This window comes from Myotis brandtii, unplaced genomic scaffold, assembly GCF_000412655.1.
Source record: "Myotis brandtii unplaced genomic scaffold, ASM41265v1 scaffold1031, whole genome shotgun sequence".
NCBI classification, from domain to species: Eukaryota; Metazoa; Chordata; class Mammalia; order Chiroptera; family Vespertilionidae; genus Myotis; species Myotis brandtii.
In genome coordinates this window covers 386,303-400,432 of record NW_005353465.1, presented here as the reverse complement: position 1 = coordinate 400,432, position 14,130 = coordinate 386,303, and the positions used below count along the sequence as shown (strand labels likewise).

At 37.4% G+C, this 14,130-nt stretch overlaps 1 protein-coding gene across 17 annotated transcripts in view; it reads right to left on the bottom strand.

Annotated features, from left to right (window-relative positions):
• HNRNPC (heterogeneous nuclear ribonucleoprotein C (C1/C2)) overlaps positions 1-14,130 on the bottom strand; it is a 39,764-nt gene that overhangs the window by 3,490 nt on the left and 22,144 nt on the right. For 11 of the 17 annotated variants that reach the window (XM_005856548.2, XM_005856549.2, XM_005856547.2 and 8 more), the window contains 3 exons: positions 6,759-7,035; positions 3,025-3,139; positions 2,385-2,432 (listed from right to left, as the gene is read on the bottom strand). In XM_005856548.2, the coding sequence (XP_005856610.1) occupies positions 2,385-2,432; positions 3,025-3,139; positions 6,759-6,999 (404 nt within the window). In that variant the 5' untranslated portion in view covers positions 7,000-7,035. Of the gene's footprint in view, positions 1-2,384; positions 2,433-3,024; positions 3,140-6,758; positions 7,036-8,151; positions 8,176-14,130 lie in introns of those variants that run through there. The other 6 variants (XM_014537149.1, XM_005856543.2, XM_014537160.1 and 3 more) reach the window with 2 other exon arrangements.

The following is a 14,130-nucleotide window of genomic DNA, read 5'->3' as shown; positions in this document are numbered from 1 at the left end:
GGACTAAATAGATATTTCTGCAAACATTTAAACTTCTTCACTATTCCTTGCTGTCTGTATCTCTTTTTATTAAGTTTTGTGAAATTCCTCACTTAAAACAATTTTTCCAAACATGCTGGATTGTCCCCCAAAAATGTACACACACTTTAACAGCTGATACGTTGATTGATGCTTCTTTAGCGATTTAACCCACTGGAATAATTCCAAGTGTATATACGTTTTGGGGGGACACCCTGTATTTACAGGGTGAGATGATAGGGACGTTCAAAGTTTTGCTGCCTTACCAAGACAACTAAAGTAAAACTTCAGAAGACTATTCTCATAAAGGTAGGGTTACGCTGTCTGAATTTTATACATACAATTTAGAAAAGTTCTTACCTAGTAAGAGTTCATAATACCCCAGAAATTGTATCCATAAAATGTGTATTAAATTTTTTCTAAAAGGTGTCATGACAGAGAAATAGGGTAAAAGTCACAGAAATAAAATTACTTCCTTGTTCTATGTTATCAATGATTCTCAACCCTCCCTGGACTTTAGAATTCCTTGGAAGCTTTAAAACACACCAATAAAGAGTCTACCTAAACCAGCTGTATAAAAATCACTACAGATATAGTTGGGCATGAGTATTTTTTAAATGTGGTGAAGAGATTCCTATGTGTGGGATGGTAGTGGATAAAGAATAACTGCTTCAGACAAATTCAGTTATTCACAAAATTTCAGGACCTTCAAGTAACTCTATCAGTGACCAAGTTTTCCCAGATCTGTTCTCCCAACTAAGATCTGCCATTTTTATATTTTTGAAGTAGAAAAATCATTATTTTTCAAAATGTGTTCAAAGATAAAAATCTGAAGAAATCTCTCAAGACAAATGAAATAATCATTTGATGATGCATGAATGAGACTCAAATCATACAACCTTATAGCATTCAAGGATTTTTATGATGTAGATCCAAAACAATTTTTCCAGTCTTACTCCTTTGCCTTTTAATAATTAGCTACCATAGTCTACATGGTATTTCTCAAACACAAAGGCAAAACTTACACTTATTTATCAAGTACATGTATGAGTATGGTCAAATACTACCATATAATGCATAACTTAAAAAGTACCAAACCAAATATATCTAATTTTTCCTTAACACATTAAGCACCAAGCCTGATTTGTCTTCCTTTCGGTTTAGTGCGTGATATCCAATTTCACCGATATGCTCGTGGCTGGAGACTGACGAGGTCCAAACGGAAAGTATAATGTCAGTCACCGGTGACTGACATGGTGCTTAACGTGTTAATAATTCATGAAATTATCTGAATGCCAATATAATACCAATACTTTCTGCATATCATGCCAATCCCCAATAATTAATTCCTATTATCAGCTGGATGTAGAAGAGGGCATAGAGGAGATAAAAGGTGATGGAAAAAATAGAACAAAATAAAATTAAAAATAAAAGCCACCCATAACCTATCCCTACCCATACCATCTTTCAATTTTATTTCTTAGGAATCTCCAACAATACTAATGCTGTTCTAAAAGCACAAGCAGAAATCATTATTCCAACCTCCTTATCTTTCATTCATTCATTGATTTCAGAGAGAGGACGAGAGAGGGAGAGAAACATCAATACTGAGAGATAATCATTGATTGGCAGCCTCCACTGGGGATCCAGCCTGCAGCCCAGGCATGTACCCTGACTGGGAATCGAACAATGACCTCCTGGTTCATGGTTTGACGCTCAACACTGAGCAACAATGGCCGGGCCAACCCCCTTACCTATTAGAACTGTATCACCATGATTCCTAATCTATAATATAAATCTTAACACTCTAACATTAACTCCCAAAGCAATCTGTATTGTTAATTCATTATATATACTGATTATAGCCTATTTTGTATTAGTTGATTTGCTTAAAGTTCACTGTACAATATTTAAGGTTAGAAATAATTTTTTAAATTTTACTATAACCCCATACAATGCAAAGCCAAGTGGCAAGTATGCCATAGGGAAATAATGAAGAAACATGTAACTGCTATTTAAGCATCATTTCATCATTAGGTAAGTCAGTAAGTCCTTTTATTTGGCATACAAATTAAAACAAAAAGAAAACTGACGTGTTTCAAGAAAAACCTTAGTCCAGAAAATATTGGACATGTCCCAATATGCCCTGAAGATATATAAGCTGATTCTTTGAAATCTATAGAAATGTCACCTTACTAGTCTACCTCAATTTACAGAAAAGCATTTTTCATTTTGTTTTTTTTTCGCAGAAAGAAGAGACTTTGTTTGAAAATATGTTTATGTTGTTCGTTACTACAAAATAGAAAAAACAAAATGATTCTCACTAGGTGCTTTTTATCAAGATAGACAAAACACTTTTAACATACCTGTCATAATAATCCCGTTGAAAGTCATAGTCCAAATCAAAAGAGGAGCTGAAAAATAAATACCAAAGAGCATTAATTTGAAGCCATTGATGTCAATTCACAACAGCAGATAGGGGAAAAAACCCCCAAAGCCCATGCCAAACCAACCACAACAAACAGATCAACAGATCAGCATGGAACAACTCCCAATCATCATTCAATTAACATCACTAAATTCTAAGCACCTTAGGCCACTGAACATGCAGTGGACAAATTCAAATTCAGGTGAAAGTTTTGCTGAAATTTCAACGCACTACATAATAGCCAAAATAAGAACACTGAAAATTACAATAGTAAACTAAACATTCTTAGGCCATCTTCCCTTTCTTACTCCTCAGCTCCTGAGAAGCTCAACTCCTCTTGAAGAATTTTATAATTTATGCTAAATACCAAAGTACTCTTTAATAGCCAAAATCTCAGGGAATTCTAATAATTTTCTGGGAAATGGGTGAAAAGGAAGTATATTAACAAAAAAATTAATAAAGCATTACTTTGACACAGATAAAACATACTACAGTTAGCCCTCCCATATCCAGCAAAACAGATAGAGAATATGCCCACTGATGGACACAATGGAGTTATAAATAATAAAGTTCCGGACCTGAGTAGAGGGGACGGAGAAGGGTGTTCTGGTACTGACCCGTACATCTCCGCTGCAGATCGTTTCACACCTGCTTTTCCTCGGTTCACTTTTGGCTCTGCAGCCAGATTAATATCTGAAAAAACAAAAACAAAAATTTTAGTGACAACACTGTTGGGATTTTAAAAATGTCCGTAAGTCATATAAATCCACAAAGATCTAACACTGTAACTCATCTTTCCTTGTGATATAAACACTCAAGAATTTTTATAAGGCTGGAACTTTTAATCTTCCATTGCTTCTGTACCAAAAAAGTTTTCATTATTTATAACACGTTAAGTTTGTCTTTGGTACCTTCCACACTCAGCTTCTACTTCAATGAAACGCTTACCATTCAGAACACCCATTTTTTTCACTTGTGTCCTGTCTGGGAGTTCGATTGCTCGCTATAATGTGCAATAACGACCAGGGGGCAGCACGGCACAAAGGAAGGCCCCGCAGGCAGCCACTAGGGACCTTACCCGTGCACGAATTTCATGCACTGGGCCTCTAGTTTCCATATAAAATGTAAATATTTAAAACACCCATTCTAGCAGCCAACTACTTACCCTGTCCATCCACTGCCTACCAAACAAGAGTTCATGTGCTCCTCATTAACAAGAGGCCATTGTAGCCCTAACTGGTTTGGCTCAGTGGATAGAGCATCGGCCTGCGGACTGAAGGGTCCCAGGTTCGATTCTGGTCAATGGCATGTACTCTGGTTGCAGGCACATCCCCAGTAGGAGGTGTGCAGGAGGCAACTGATCGATGTTTCTCTCTCATCGATGTTTCTAACTCTCTATCCCTCTCCCTTCCTCTCTGTAAAAAAATCAATAAAATATATTAAAAAAAAAAAAAAAAGGCCATTGTAGCTCTTTTAAAACTCAGGTCATCAAATAACCAATTAAAAAACAGACATTTAGTACACTGTCTTTTTGCTAAATAGACAATTCATGAATAATCTTCAGTTCTTGGTCCACTAAATTCATTTCTAATTTTTTATATCTAATGTTTATAAAAGCCTTGCCCTTTTACAGTTTTGACTATAGACATTTATAACATTAAAGATAGGAGTTAAATTTTTTAAAAATGTATATTCTATTGATTTTGAGAGTGAGAGAAAGGGAGAGTAGGAGAGAGAAACATGTATGAGAGAGAAACATATATGACAAAGAAACATGGATTGGCTGCCCCCTTCATGGCCCCTATTGGGGATTGAGTCTGTAACTCAGGCATGTCCACTGACCTGGAATCCAACCAGGGACCTTTTAGTTCATTGGATAATGCTCAACTAACTGAGCTACACTGGCCAGGGCAAGATAGAATTACATTTCTTAAAAAGCAATTTTGCCCTAGCCATTTTGGCTCAGTGAATTGAGTGTCAGCCTGTGGACTGTAGGGTCCCAGGTTCGATTTTCTGGTCAAGGGCAAGGGCAAGGGCACATGCCTGGATTGCAGGCTTGATCCCCAGAAGGGGGTGTGCAGGAGGCAGCCAATCAATGATTCGCATCATTGATTGATGTTTCTATTTCTCTCCCTTTCTCCCTGAAATCAATAAAAATATTTTTAAAAGCAATCTTTAAATGTAAAAAAAAATGAAACGAAAGAACTAAACTTTATCAAAGTGGATTAGACAACTTTATAGATTTCATGTGATTCCAAACTATAGTACTGAATCAATATTCAATAGACTATATATTAATAAAATTGCATTTCATAATATTAATTTTAGTAAAAATACAAGTATGGTTATTTTAAAACTGTAGCACAAAGTACACATAAAATTGTATTTTTTCTATTCTTAAAAAGCATAAGTTCCTCCTAATCTACCCACTGAATCTAGTCAAAAGCAATTAAAATTCATAACACTAACTCTTGATATACAGACAGTGGATTCTAAATAATTCTCGTTAAAAGCAGCCAAGGCTCCTGGGCAAAAGGGCAAATTCCAAGTTTATGTCAAGCTATATACCAGATGACCTGGAATATCTTCTGGTGCCAGAAAATGAGGCAACAACACATTATTCCATTAGGAAGGTCACAATGACATAGGGACCAACTTGAAGGTGATCCACTAGGCTAAAAGAAATTATTTTGAGTTCTAAAGAATGATTTGTGGCTCTAACCAGCTAGCTCAGGTGGTTAGAGTGCATCCCAATAAGCCAAGTTTGTGGATTCAATTCTCGGTCAAAGCACATACAAGAATCAACAAAGCAATGTTTCTCTCTCTTTCTCTTTTCTCTCCCTTCCTCTCTCTAAAAATCAGTTTAAAAAATTGCAATGGGACTAAAAACACAGCTATTTAAATATATGAATTCAAAATAATAGTAAACAAAAGCAATGGCTATATTTAAAGGTTGCTAGAGGATCAATTACACCAAAATTTGAAAAGATTTATTCTGCCTTTCCAATGTGAACAGTATTTCAGAAAAATCAACTATTAACAAGAAGTTGTTGTTTAGAAAAATTCCAGTTAATAAGTGCAGAAGAAATTAGAAAACCCACTCTTTTGAACCTCTAATAAATTACCTAAAAATATCACCACCATAAGGTGAGAAACCAATGGGGAACTTTATCACAGATAGGTCAGGATGTAAAACTTGAACCCACAAATTTTCTTAATATCACCAAAAATGGACAACTGTGGTAGGCCATCAGATGTGATACACTATAAAGCAACCAATGAATGTATAAATAAATGAAACAACAAAATCGATTATTTCTCTCTCTCCTCTAAAATCAATACAACTCAAATTTTTAAAAAGAAATGTATTATATCTGAATTCAGATGTTTTATAAGTATGCATACGCAATGGATTTCAAAGACTTGGGATAAAATACCCCAAATCATATTTTTAAATGATTACATATCAAAATGACAATATTTTGGGTATACTAAGTAAAATTAAAGTCACCCTTTTGTTACTTCTTTTAATACAGTTATTTACAAATTTAAAAATCACATACATGGCTTACATTCTATTTCTATTGAACCAGCACTGCTCCAGATCATAGGGGTAGAAAAAAATTAATGATAAGGAAGCAATCAGTTCAGAGTGTAGGAAAATACTAAAGGCTTCAACAAATTGAATGTCATAAAATTTTTAAATGTGAAAGGTACGGAAGAATTAACACGTTTAAAGCGTCTCTAGCTAACATGCTGGAGTTCTACGCTTTCATGAATTATCTCAATTAATCAATTTATCTAAATCCTCTTGACACCCTCAAATACTAACACCTCAGGTAAGACTAAGTAATAAACCGAAATACCATTATCTCCATTTGAAGAGATGAGAAAATTTAGGGCTCAGCCAAGCTAAGTAAGCTGCCTAACACAGTGTAAAGCCCCAATGCAGAGCCAAGTAATCTGATTCTGCAGCCCATGAGTGACTAATCTATATTGTATTCCACCAATCCACTGTGAGCAGTACCCAAGCCATTTATTACCTTATGAAATATCATTCCTACCTCCTGTACCTCACCCAAGACTACTAACTGAGGGTTATCTAGTCTCAACTACTAATGGCATAATAAAAGTCTGTATTTAGCCTAATATATCTATAAACCTAAGATTTTTATTATGCCGATGAAGTCAATTATCAAACCCAGAATATCTCAGACTATTAAAATGATAAAGAACAAAAAAACACTAACAGAAAAATTCTCATATCTGAATTACATAATCAATGAAAAAATTAATTCAACTCATATCTTACCTAAAACCTGGCCAGCGATCATTCTGCCATCTTCTCCTGCCACCGCAGCCCGGGCATTTCTCTCATTAACATATTGAACGAAGGCAAAGCCCTTATGAACAGAGCAACCCACAATTTTGCCATACTTTGAGAAGATAGCCTCCACATCAGATTTCTTCACCACAAGAGTATTGAGATTCCCAATGAATACACGGGAGTTCATGGAGCGAGGATCTGTCTTGTTGGTAACATTGCTGGCCATTGTCTTTGATGATTAAGGTTCCTCACAAAGCCAAAACTAGAAGAAAAAAAAATGCATTCAGGTGAAAAGATGCTAAAAACAAAGTATTCCTTGATAAAACTTCATCTACTTTTATTTTAAACCACTGTGACTACCTAGAGTACCAGTCAACCTCCACGGATCTCACAACAGCAAGTCTATTACTCTTCAGAGATTAGAGGCCAAGAATATATCCTTATAGAAATTCAACTTCCCCTTCTCTAGTGTATTCCAGATTATTTTTCCCCCTCCACAGACAATTGGCAACACAATCTTCCTCAACATTTAATTCCAAGTGGCCCCCGTTATAAAGTCCTCATGCAAATTAGAAACCCCTAAGTCATCTACTACAAATTTCGACTCATTTTTCACCTTCTCAGTCATGCTAACCTAGCCATTGCTTGCCATCTACCATATTCTTGCACATTGCTTTTACTAAAATGAGTCACTCACTGTCCCAAAGATATAAAAAAGCCCTCGAGCCCTAGCCAGTATGGCTCAAGTGGATGGAGTGTCAGCCTGCAGACTAAAGGGTCCCAGGTTTGACTCCAGTCAAGGGCACATGCCCAGGATATAGGCTTGATCCCCAGTAGGGGCTGTGCAGGAGTCAGCCGATCAATGATTCTCATCACTGAGGTTTCTATTTCTCTCCCTCTCCCTTCCTCTCTGAAATCAATAAAAAAAAAAAAAAAAAAAAAAATTTTAAAAATACAAAATAGGGCCATAGCTGATTTGGCTCAGTGAATAGAGCATCAGCCTACAGAGGAAAGGGTCCCAGGTTCAATTCCAGACAAGGGCACATGCCTGGGTTGCAGGCTCAATCCCCAGTAGGGGTTGTACAGGAGCCAGCTGATCAATGATTTTCATCACTGATGTTTCTCTCTCCCCTCACCCTTCCTCTCTGAAAGCAATGAAAATTTATTTTTTTTTAAAAAGAAAATAGGGATTTGCTTGGGAGGACCCTCGAAATTCTGCCCATAAACCACTCTTTAGCTAGATTAATGTGGACAATTGACAACCTGCCCTTCAAGTATAATTAACCTTATTATACAAAGGCAATAAACAGAAACAATTCATTCACTCTGGAAATACCTATTTCTAGGTACCTCAATTGACTTACAATATACCAGATACCTTAAGTATAATACCTTTTTATAGAATTCGATGGCTCTTTTACTTCCTTATGTGATAACCTACCAAATATAGTTGGGACATTTAATACTACTAGATGGTGATGATAAACTGGGTGAAATCAAAAGACCACGACAGGAACTAAGGCTTCCTCAGACTATTTCAAAACTATCTTTATGTATGTTAGATTCAATCTTAATGTTTGGCATTCTTTTAGCTTTTGTATCAGTCTGCTGCCAGTTGCCATTCCAACCACCAGTTATGATGGACCCACTTTCGATTTAGAGCAGTGGTTCTCAACCTTCCTAATGCCGCAACCCTTTAATACAGTTCCTCATGTTGTGGTGATCCCCAATTTCATTGTTACAAATTGAACATAATTAAAGCATAGTGCTTAATCACAAAAACAATATGTTATGTATGTGGCTTCCAATGGTCTTAAGCGACCTCTGTGAAAGGGTCGTTCGACCCCCAAAGGGGTCGCGACCCACAGGTTGAGAACCGCTGATTTAGAGTAACACTGTAAAGATTAATTTAAAGGTACCAATGTCTAATGATATTTTTCCAATACTCAAGAGAAACATGACAAACTAATTCTCATGGATTTATGTTAAAATGTCTTATTATATACACACATTTAATAAAACAGGTAATATATAACATTTATACATGATCACCACAATTCTGACCCATAAAATACCTAGTCATTTCACAAGCAGTACTGATGTAACAACTGCCCTAGCAGGTTTGGCTCAATGGACAGAGCCTTGGTCTGCGGACTGAAGGGTCCTGGTTTCAATTCTCATCAAGGGCACATGCCCGGGTTGCAGGCTCGATCCCCAGTGGGTGGGCATGCAGAAGGCAGCCGATCAATGGTTCTCTCTCATCATTGATGTTTCTCTCTCTCTCCCCCACTCCCTTCCTCTCTGAAACCAATAAACATATATATACATCCTATATCATAAAGAGGTAGTATGCAAATTAACCCTCACAAGATGGCTGCCTATGACCAGGCCAGCAGGGGGGCTTAGTGAGGGACAACCAAACGACTGAACAACGGGCTGCGTGGAGTTACCAGGCTGGCAGGGGGGTTAGTGAGAGAAGACCAAATGAATGAACAGCAGGTTGGGTGGGGCGACCAGGCCAGCGGGGGGCAGGCTGCGTGGGGCAACCAGGCCAGCAGGGGGGTTAGTGAGGGATGACCAAACGACTGAACAGCAGGCTAGGTGGGGCGACCAGGCTGGCAGGGGGGGCAGTTGGGGGTGACCAGGCCAGCAGGGTGGGGGCAGTTCGGGGCAACCAGGCCAGGAGAGGGGGCAATTAGGGGCAACCAGGCACTCAGGTGAGCGATTAGGAGCCAGCGGTCCAGGATTGTGAGAGGGATGTCCGACTGCCAATCAGGCCTAAACCAGCAGTCGGACATCCCCCAAGGGGTCCCGGATTGGAGAGTATGCAGACTGGGCTGATGAACCCCCCCCCCACCCCCGTGCACTAATTTCATGCACTGTGCCTTTAGTATATATATAAAAGGATGTAACAACTGCTTTTCCCTTCTAGCATTTCTGAAATTCAGGACACAATCTATTTTATTTTGGTTTATAAATTATATTCTTATATAAACAGTAGTTCTTAACCATTTTTTTCTAGACTAAACAATGGAAATTTACCTAACAATAGCCACTGAGAATCACCCATAGCCTTTCAAATCTAAGTGTGAAGGCCAGAAATCTTTAGAACAACAATAAGAATAAACATAAACCCAGCCCTGACCAGTTTGGCTCACTCAGTGTTCAGCTTGTGCACCTAAGGGTTTTGAGTTAGATTCCCAGTTAAGGGCACATAACTGGGTTTGCAGATTTGTTCCCTGGTCCGGTTGGGAGGCAATTCTCTCTCTCTCTCTCTCTCACGTCAATGTTTCTCTCTCTCTACCCGCCCCCCTCCAATGGAAAAAATAATCCTCGGGGGAGGCTTAACAAAAACAAAACCAAAAAACCTACTAAAGAGAAAAGGATGGTTCTACATGCCAGCAGCATACTGAACATGAGCTGAAAACACCAAAAAGACATTAGATTTATGTCCCTTTTACATATACTCCTTTGAATCACAGAACAGAAATGGATTTAAATGACTATTTCCTCAATTTTTACAAGGATGCTACATATAGAAGAGAATGCATCACATATAAAAAATGAGTTAGGGCAATGATTTTTCAACATATTTTATATCTCATGGCACACATAATTACTAAAATTCTGCAGCACATCAAGAAATACCAAAAAAATGTGTAATTTTGATTCAGTCACATTGGATGGCTGTTGTATTGGCTGTTACCGTATTTTTTACTTGGGAGCCTCAGGAAAAAAAGAGGTCAGTAACCCTGACTAAATAGTCAGGTATTACATGTTTTAAAAATTCTTGTGACACACTAGTGTCCTGTGGCAAGTGGCTGCCTTATGGTTTAATTCTCTCAATGAATCCTATTTGAAAAGACTGGTAGAAAGACATCCAAGAATATAAATAAAAAAGGTACTAACAGTGATTGTCATCTCTGAATTTTAGGACAGGATTTTATTTCCCATTTTCTTTAATATAAAAATGTTAATGAAAAAATAATACAATGATTTCAGTTTCAAAGCTGTGCTAAGGTCACCTGATTAGCTTTCAATGTGATCTCCTGGTTCATATAGGTTGACGCTCAATCACTGAGCTAAACTGGCCAGGACATATAGCCCTTTTCTCTTTAAGTTCACATTAAATGTCAAGAAAATTCTGCAGAGAATAAGTACATAGGAAGGTAAAAAAAAAAAAAAAAGCAGATTGAGTTATCTGACAATTATAAGGAAACACAGGGTTCAAATGGTCCAGAAATACAGGTTATAAAGGTTCTGGAATTTGCTGGGAGCTAAGCCAAATCAATTTATAATTGGAATCAAGCCTTCAGCTCCCTTGCCTTTATGTAATGGCCACTAGAACTCCATCTTTCGTGGAAAGGATAGAACGGATGATACGTAACAAAACAGTGCCAGTCAGACTGTGTTCAGTATCATATCTGGGAATATTTACTGCAAAACACAGGGGGTAGAGGGGATAAGTAAACAAGCCACAAGATGTTTCTAATGGGCATTTCAACCAGTTCTCTACCTGTGCATTCTATTCACATAGATTAATCACACTATACTTACTTATATCACATAATATGTTGGTACAAAAAAGAAATGAAATATGGCACCAAGTATGGCTTATTAGATGTCGTCATACTAACTAGAAAACAAAAAAAATATTAACTTACCTCAGAGTAGGACATTCAGAACCCTACCTTATAATTTTCTCTATTACTATCCCCTAAAACCTAGACTCTACATTTAATTCAAATTAGATTCAACTGTCATACCTAATATGCTCTTTCCTACCTTTCTTTGAAGAATTTTAAAGACAAAGTGTCACTAGATGGCAGCAATGAGTTGGCAATTTTTTTAAAAAGATGACTAAATCTTGAGTCTAAGGATTTTCTATTTTATACTGTCATACAATTTCTTGTCAACAGTTTTTCAGTAACTTCTGAGTATTATAATTTCTCTGCCTAATGAGAGCATCATCGGTCTCAGTTGTTTTCCTTTAACACACTTAAGAGCTCCTATTTTGCCCACTTCAATCCCTTTTAATGCCCTTCCCCACACTACTTTCATATTACTCTACCTGGCCTACCTTTCCTCGCTCCCTTGTATCTTTATTACATTCATCAACTATTTTTTATTTTTCTCAATTTCAAGAAAAACAATTTTAAATATAATAATGTAACATGCAATAAACCTTAATATTTCAAGAAAAATGATCTTAAATGTTACATGCAATAAACACCAATTACTCAAGAAAAATGATCTTACATATAATATTATATGCAATAAACATTAATATTTCAAGAATAAAAGGGTTTTAAGTATAATAATATTACCAAAACTGTACTAACATAGTATGATATCACGAAGGATGTAGGAAACATTAAAAATTCATCAACTATTTCTTTCTGGCTCCTTCAGAGGGGAACAATGAACTCCCTATGTGTCTACAAAAAGAACATAGTTCTTTAAATTTGTTCCATTCCCAAAGCTTATTAGTCATCAAAGCAGAGACATAATTCCCCAAAAACAAAAATAAAAACCAGACATGATCTCAAGGTAGACTATCATGGAAAGCCCACTAGCATGAGAAAATAGCACATGGTAATATTTATAGGGCATTTTCAGGCCAAGAAAAAACAAAGTTTGCCACTTTTAGATAAATTATGCTAACTGTTAATTCTAAGAATTAAAACTAAAAAATACACAAGATATTAACAGGGGAAGAAAATGAGTAATTCAGTAAATGGTATCATGTAGCCACCTAAAATAAATGGGGACCAATCTTACCCTATACACCAAAATTAATTACAGATGGATCAAAATTTAAATGTAAAAAATTACATATGCAATTGTCAAAACCTCAAGAAAGCCCTGGCCACTGTGGCTCAGTTGGCTGGAGCATTGTCCCATACACCGAGAAGGTTGTAGGTTCAATTCCCAGTCAGGGCACATACCTAAGTCACAGGTTTGATCCCCAGACCTGGTTAATATGGGAGGCAACGAATTAATGTTTCTTTCTCTCTTCCTCCCCCTCTCTAAAATGCAATATGTTGGGTGAGGATTAAAACAAAACAAAACAAAAACTGTCCATTCAGATTGACTCAGTTGAGCATCACCCTCTGCACCAAAAGGTTGCTGATTTGATTCCTGGTCAGGGCACATACCTGGGTTGAAGGTTCAGTGCCCAGTTGAGGTAAATGAAGAGGGCACCCATAGATGTTTCCCTCTCTACTTGGGTGAGAACTTAAATAATAAGTATTTAAATCAGAAAAAAAATAAAACGCAAAAACCGTAAAGACAAAACTCAACAGTTCCCAAAATTATAACAGAAAAAAGGCAGAAAATCCAAAAGAAGTAATAAACATAAAAAATTGTTTTAAGAAAATATTGAACTTTAGCCTAGCCAGTGTTGCTCAATGGCTGAGCATCAACCTATGAACTAGAAGATGATTGTTCGATTCCTAGTCAGAGCACAGGCCCGGGTTGTGGGCTGGATCCAGTACGATCAAATGACTCTCTCTCATCATTGATGTTTCTATCTTTCTCCCTCTACCTTCCTTTCTAAAATCAATAAAAGGTGTGTTTTTTTAAAGATAGCAACACTTCTGGAGGTTCACCAAACTAAATTCACAAGCAAACTCATTGATTAAAAAAGAGATTACAAAAATTTTAAATAACGCTTTTAAAAAGAAAGCTTGGTGAAGATTACATCGACAACTGATTCAGACAAATGTCAATGCTACAATTACTGAAAGTTTTCTGGATTAGAAACAAATTACATGGTCTCAAATTATCCCACTAATTACTGATTAGTGGAGTCCCTCCGCCTGGCCTGCGGGGATCGGGCCAAAATCAGCAGTCTGACATTCCCCCAGAGGGGTCCCAGATTGAGAGGGCGCAGGCCAGGCTGAGGGACTTCACCGGTGCACAAATCCGTGCACCAGGCCTCTAGTATATTATAAAAGCATCCACACTAATAAAAGAGAAACATGGTAATTAGCGTATGACCGCTACCCTTCCCATTGGCTAATCAGCATATCCTTATGCAAATTAACTGTCAGCCAAGATGGCAGCCGGCAGCCATGCACTAAAGCGAACAGGGAGGCTTGCTTGCTCCAGTGACGGCTGACTCTAACGTTCCCCACCTGCCGCTGCGGGCCTCTCAGCTGCAACTCTAAGCAACTATGTACTATGTTGCAAATAAGAAGCTAAACAAAACCCCAGAAACCGGCTTTCAGTCAGTCAGGTTCAGCCAGCCGGACCGCAACATTGTATCAAATACAGAAGGGGGAAAAAAGGCCAGAAACTGGCTTTCAGCAGCTGAGGTCTCAGAGCTAAAGCTGGCCCAGAATAAAAAAAAAAA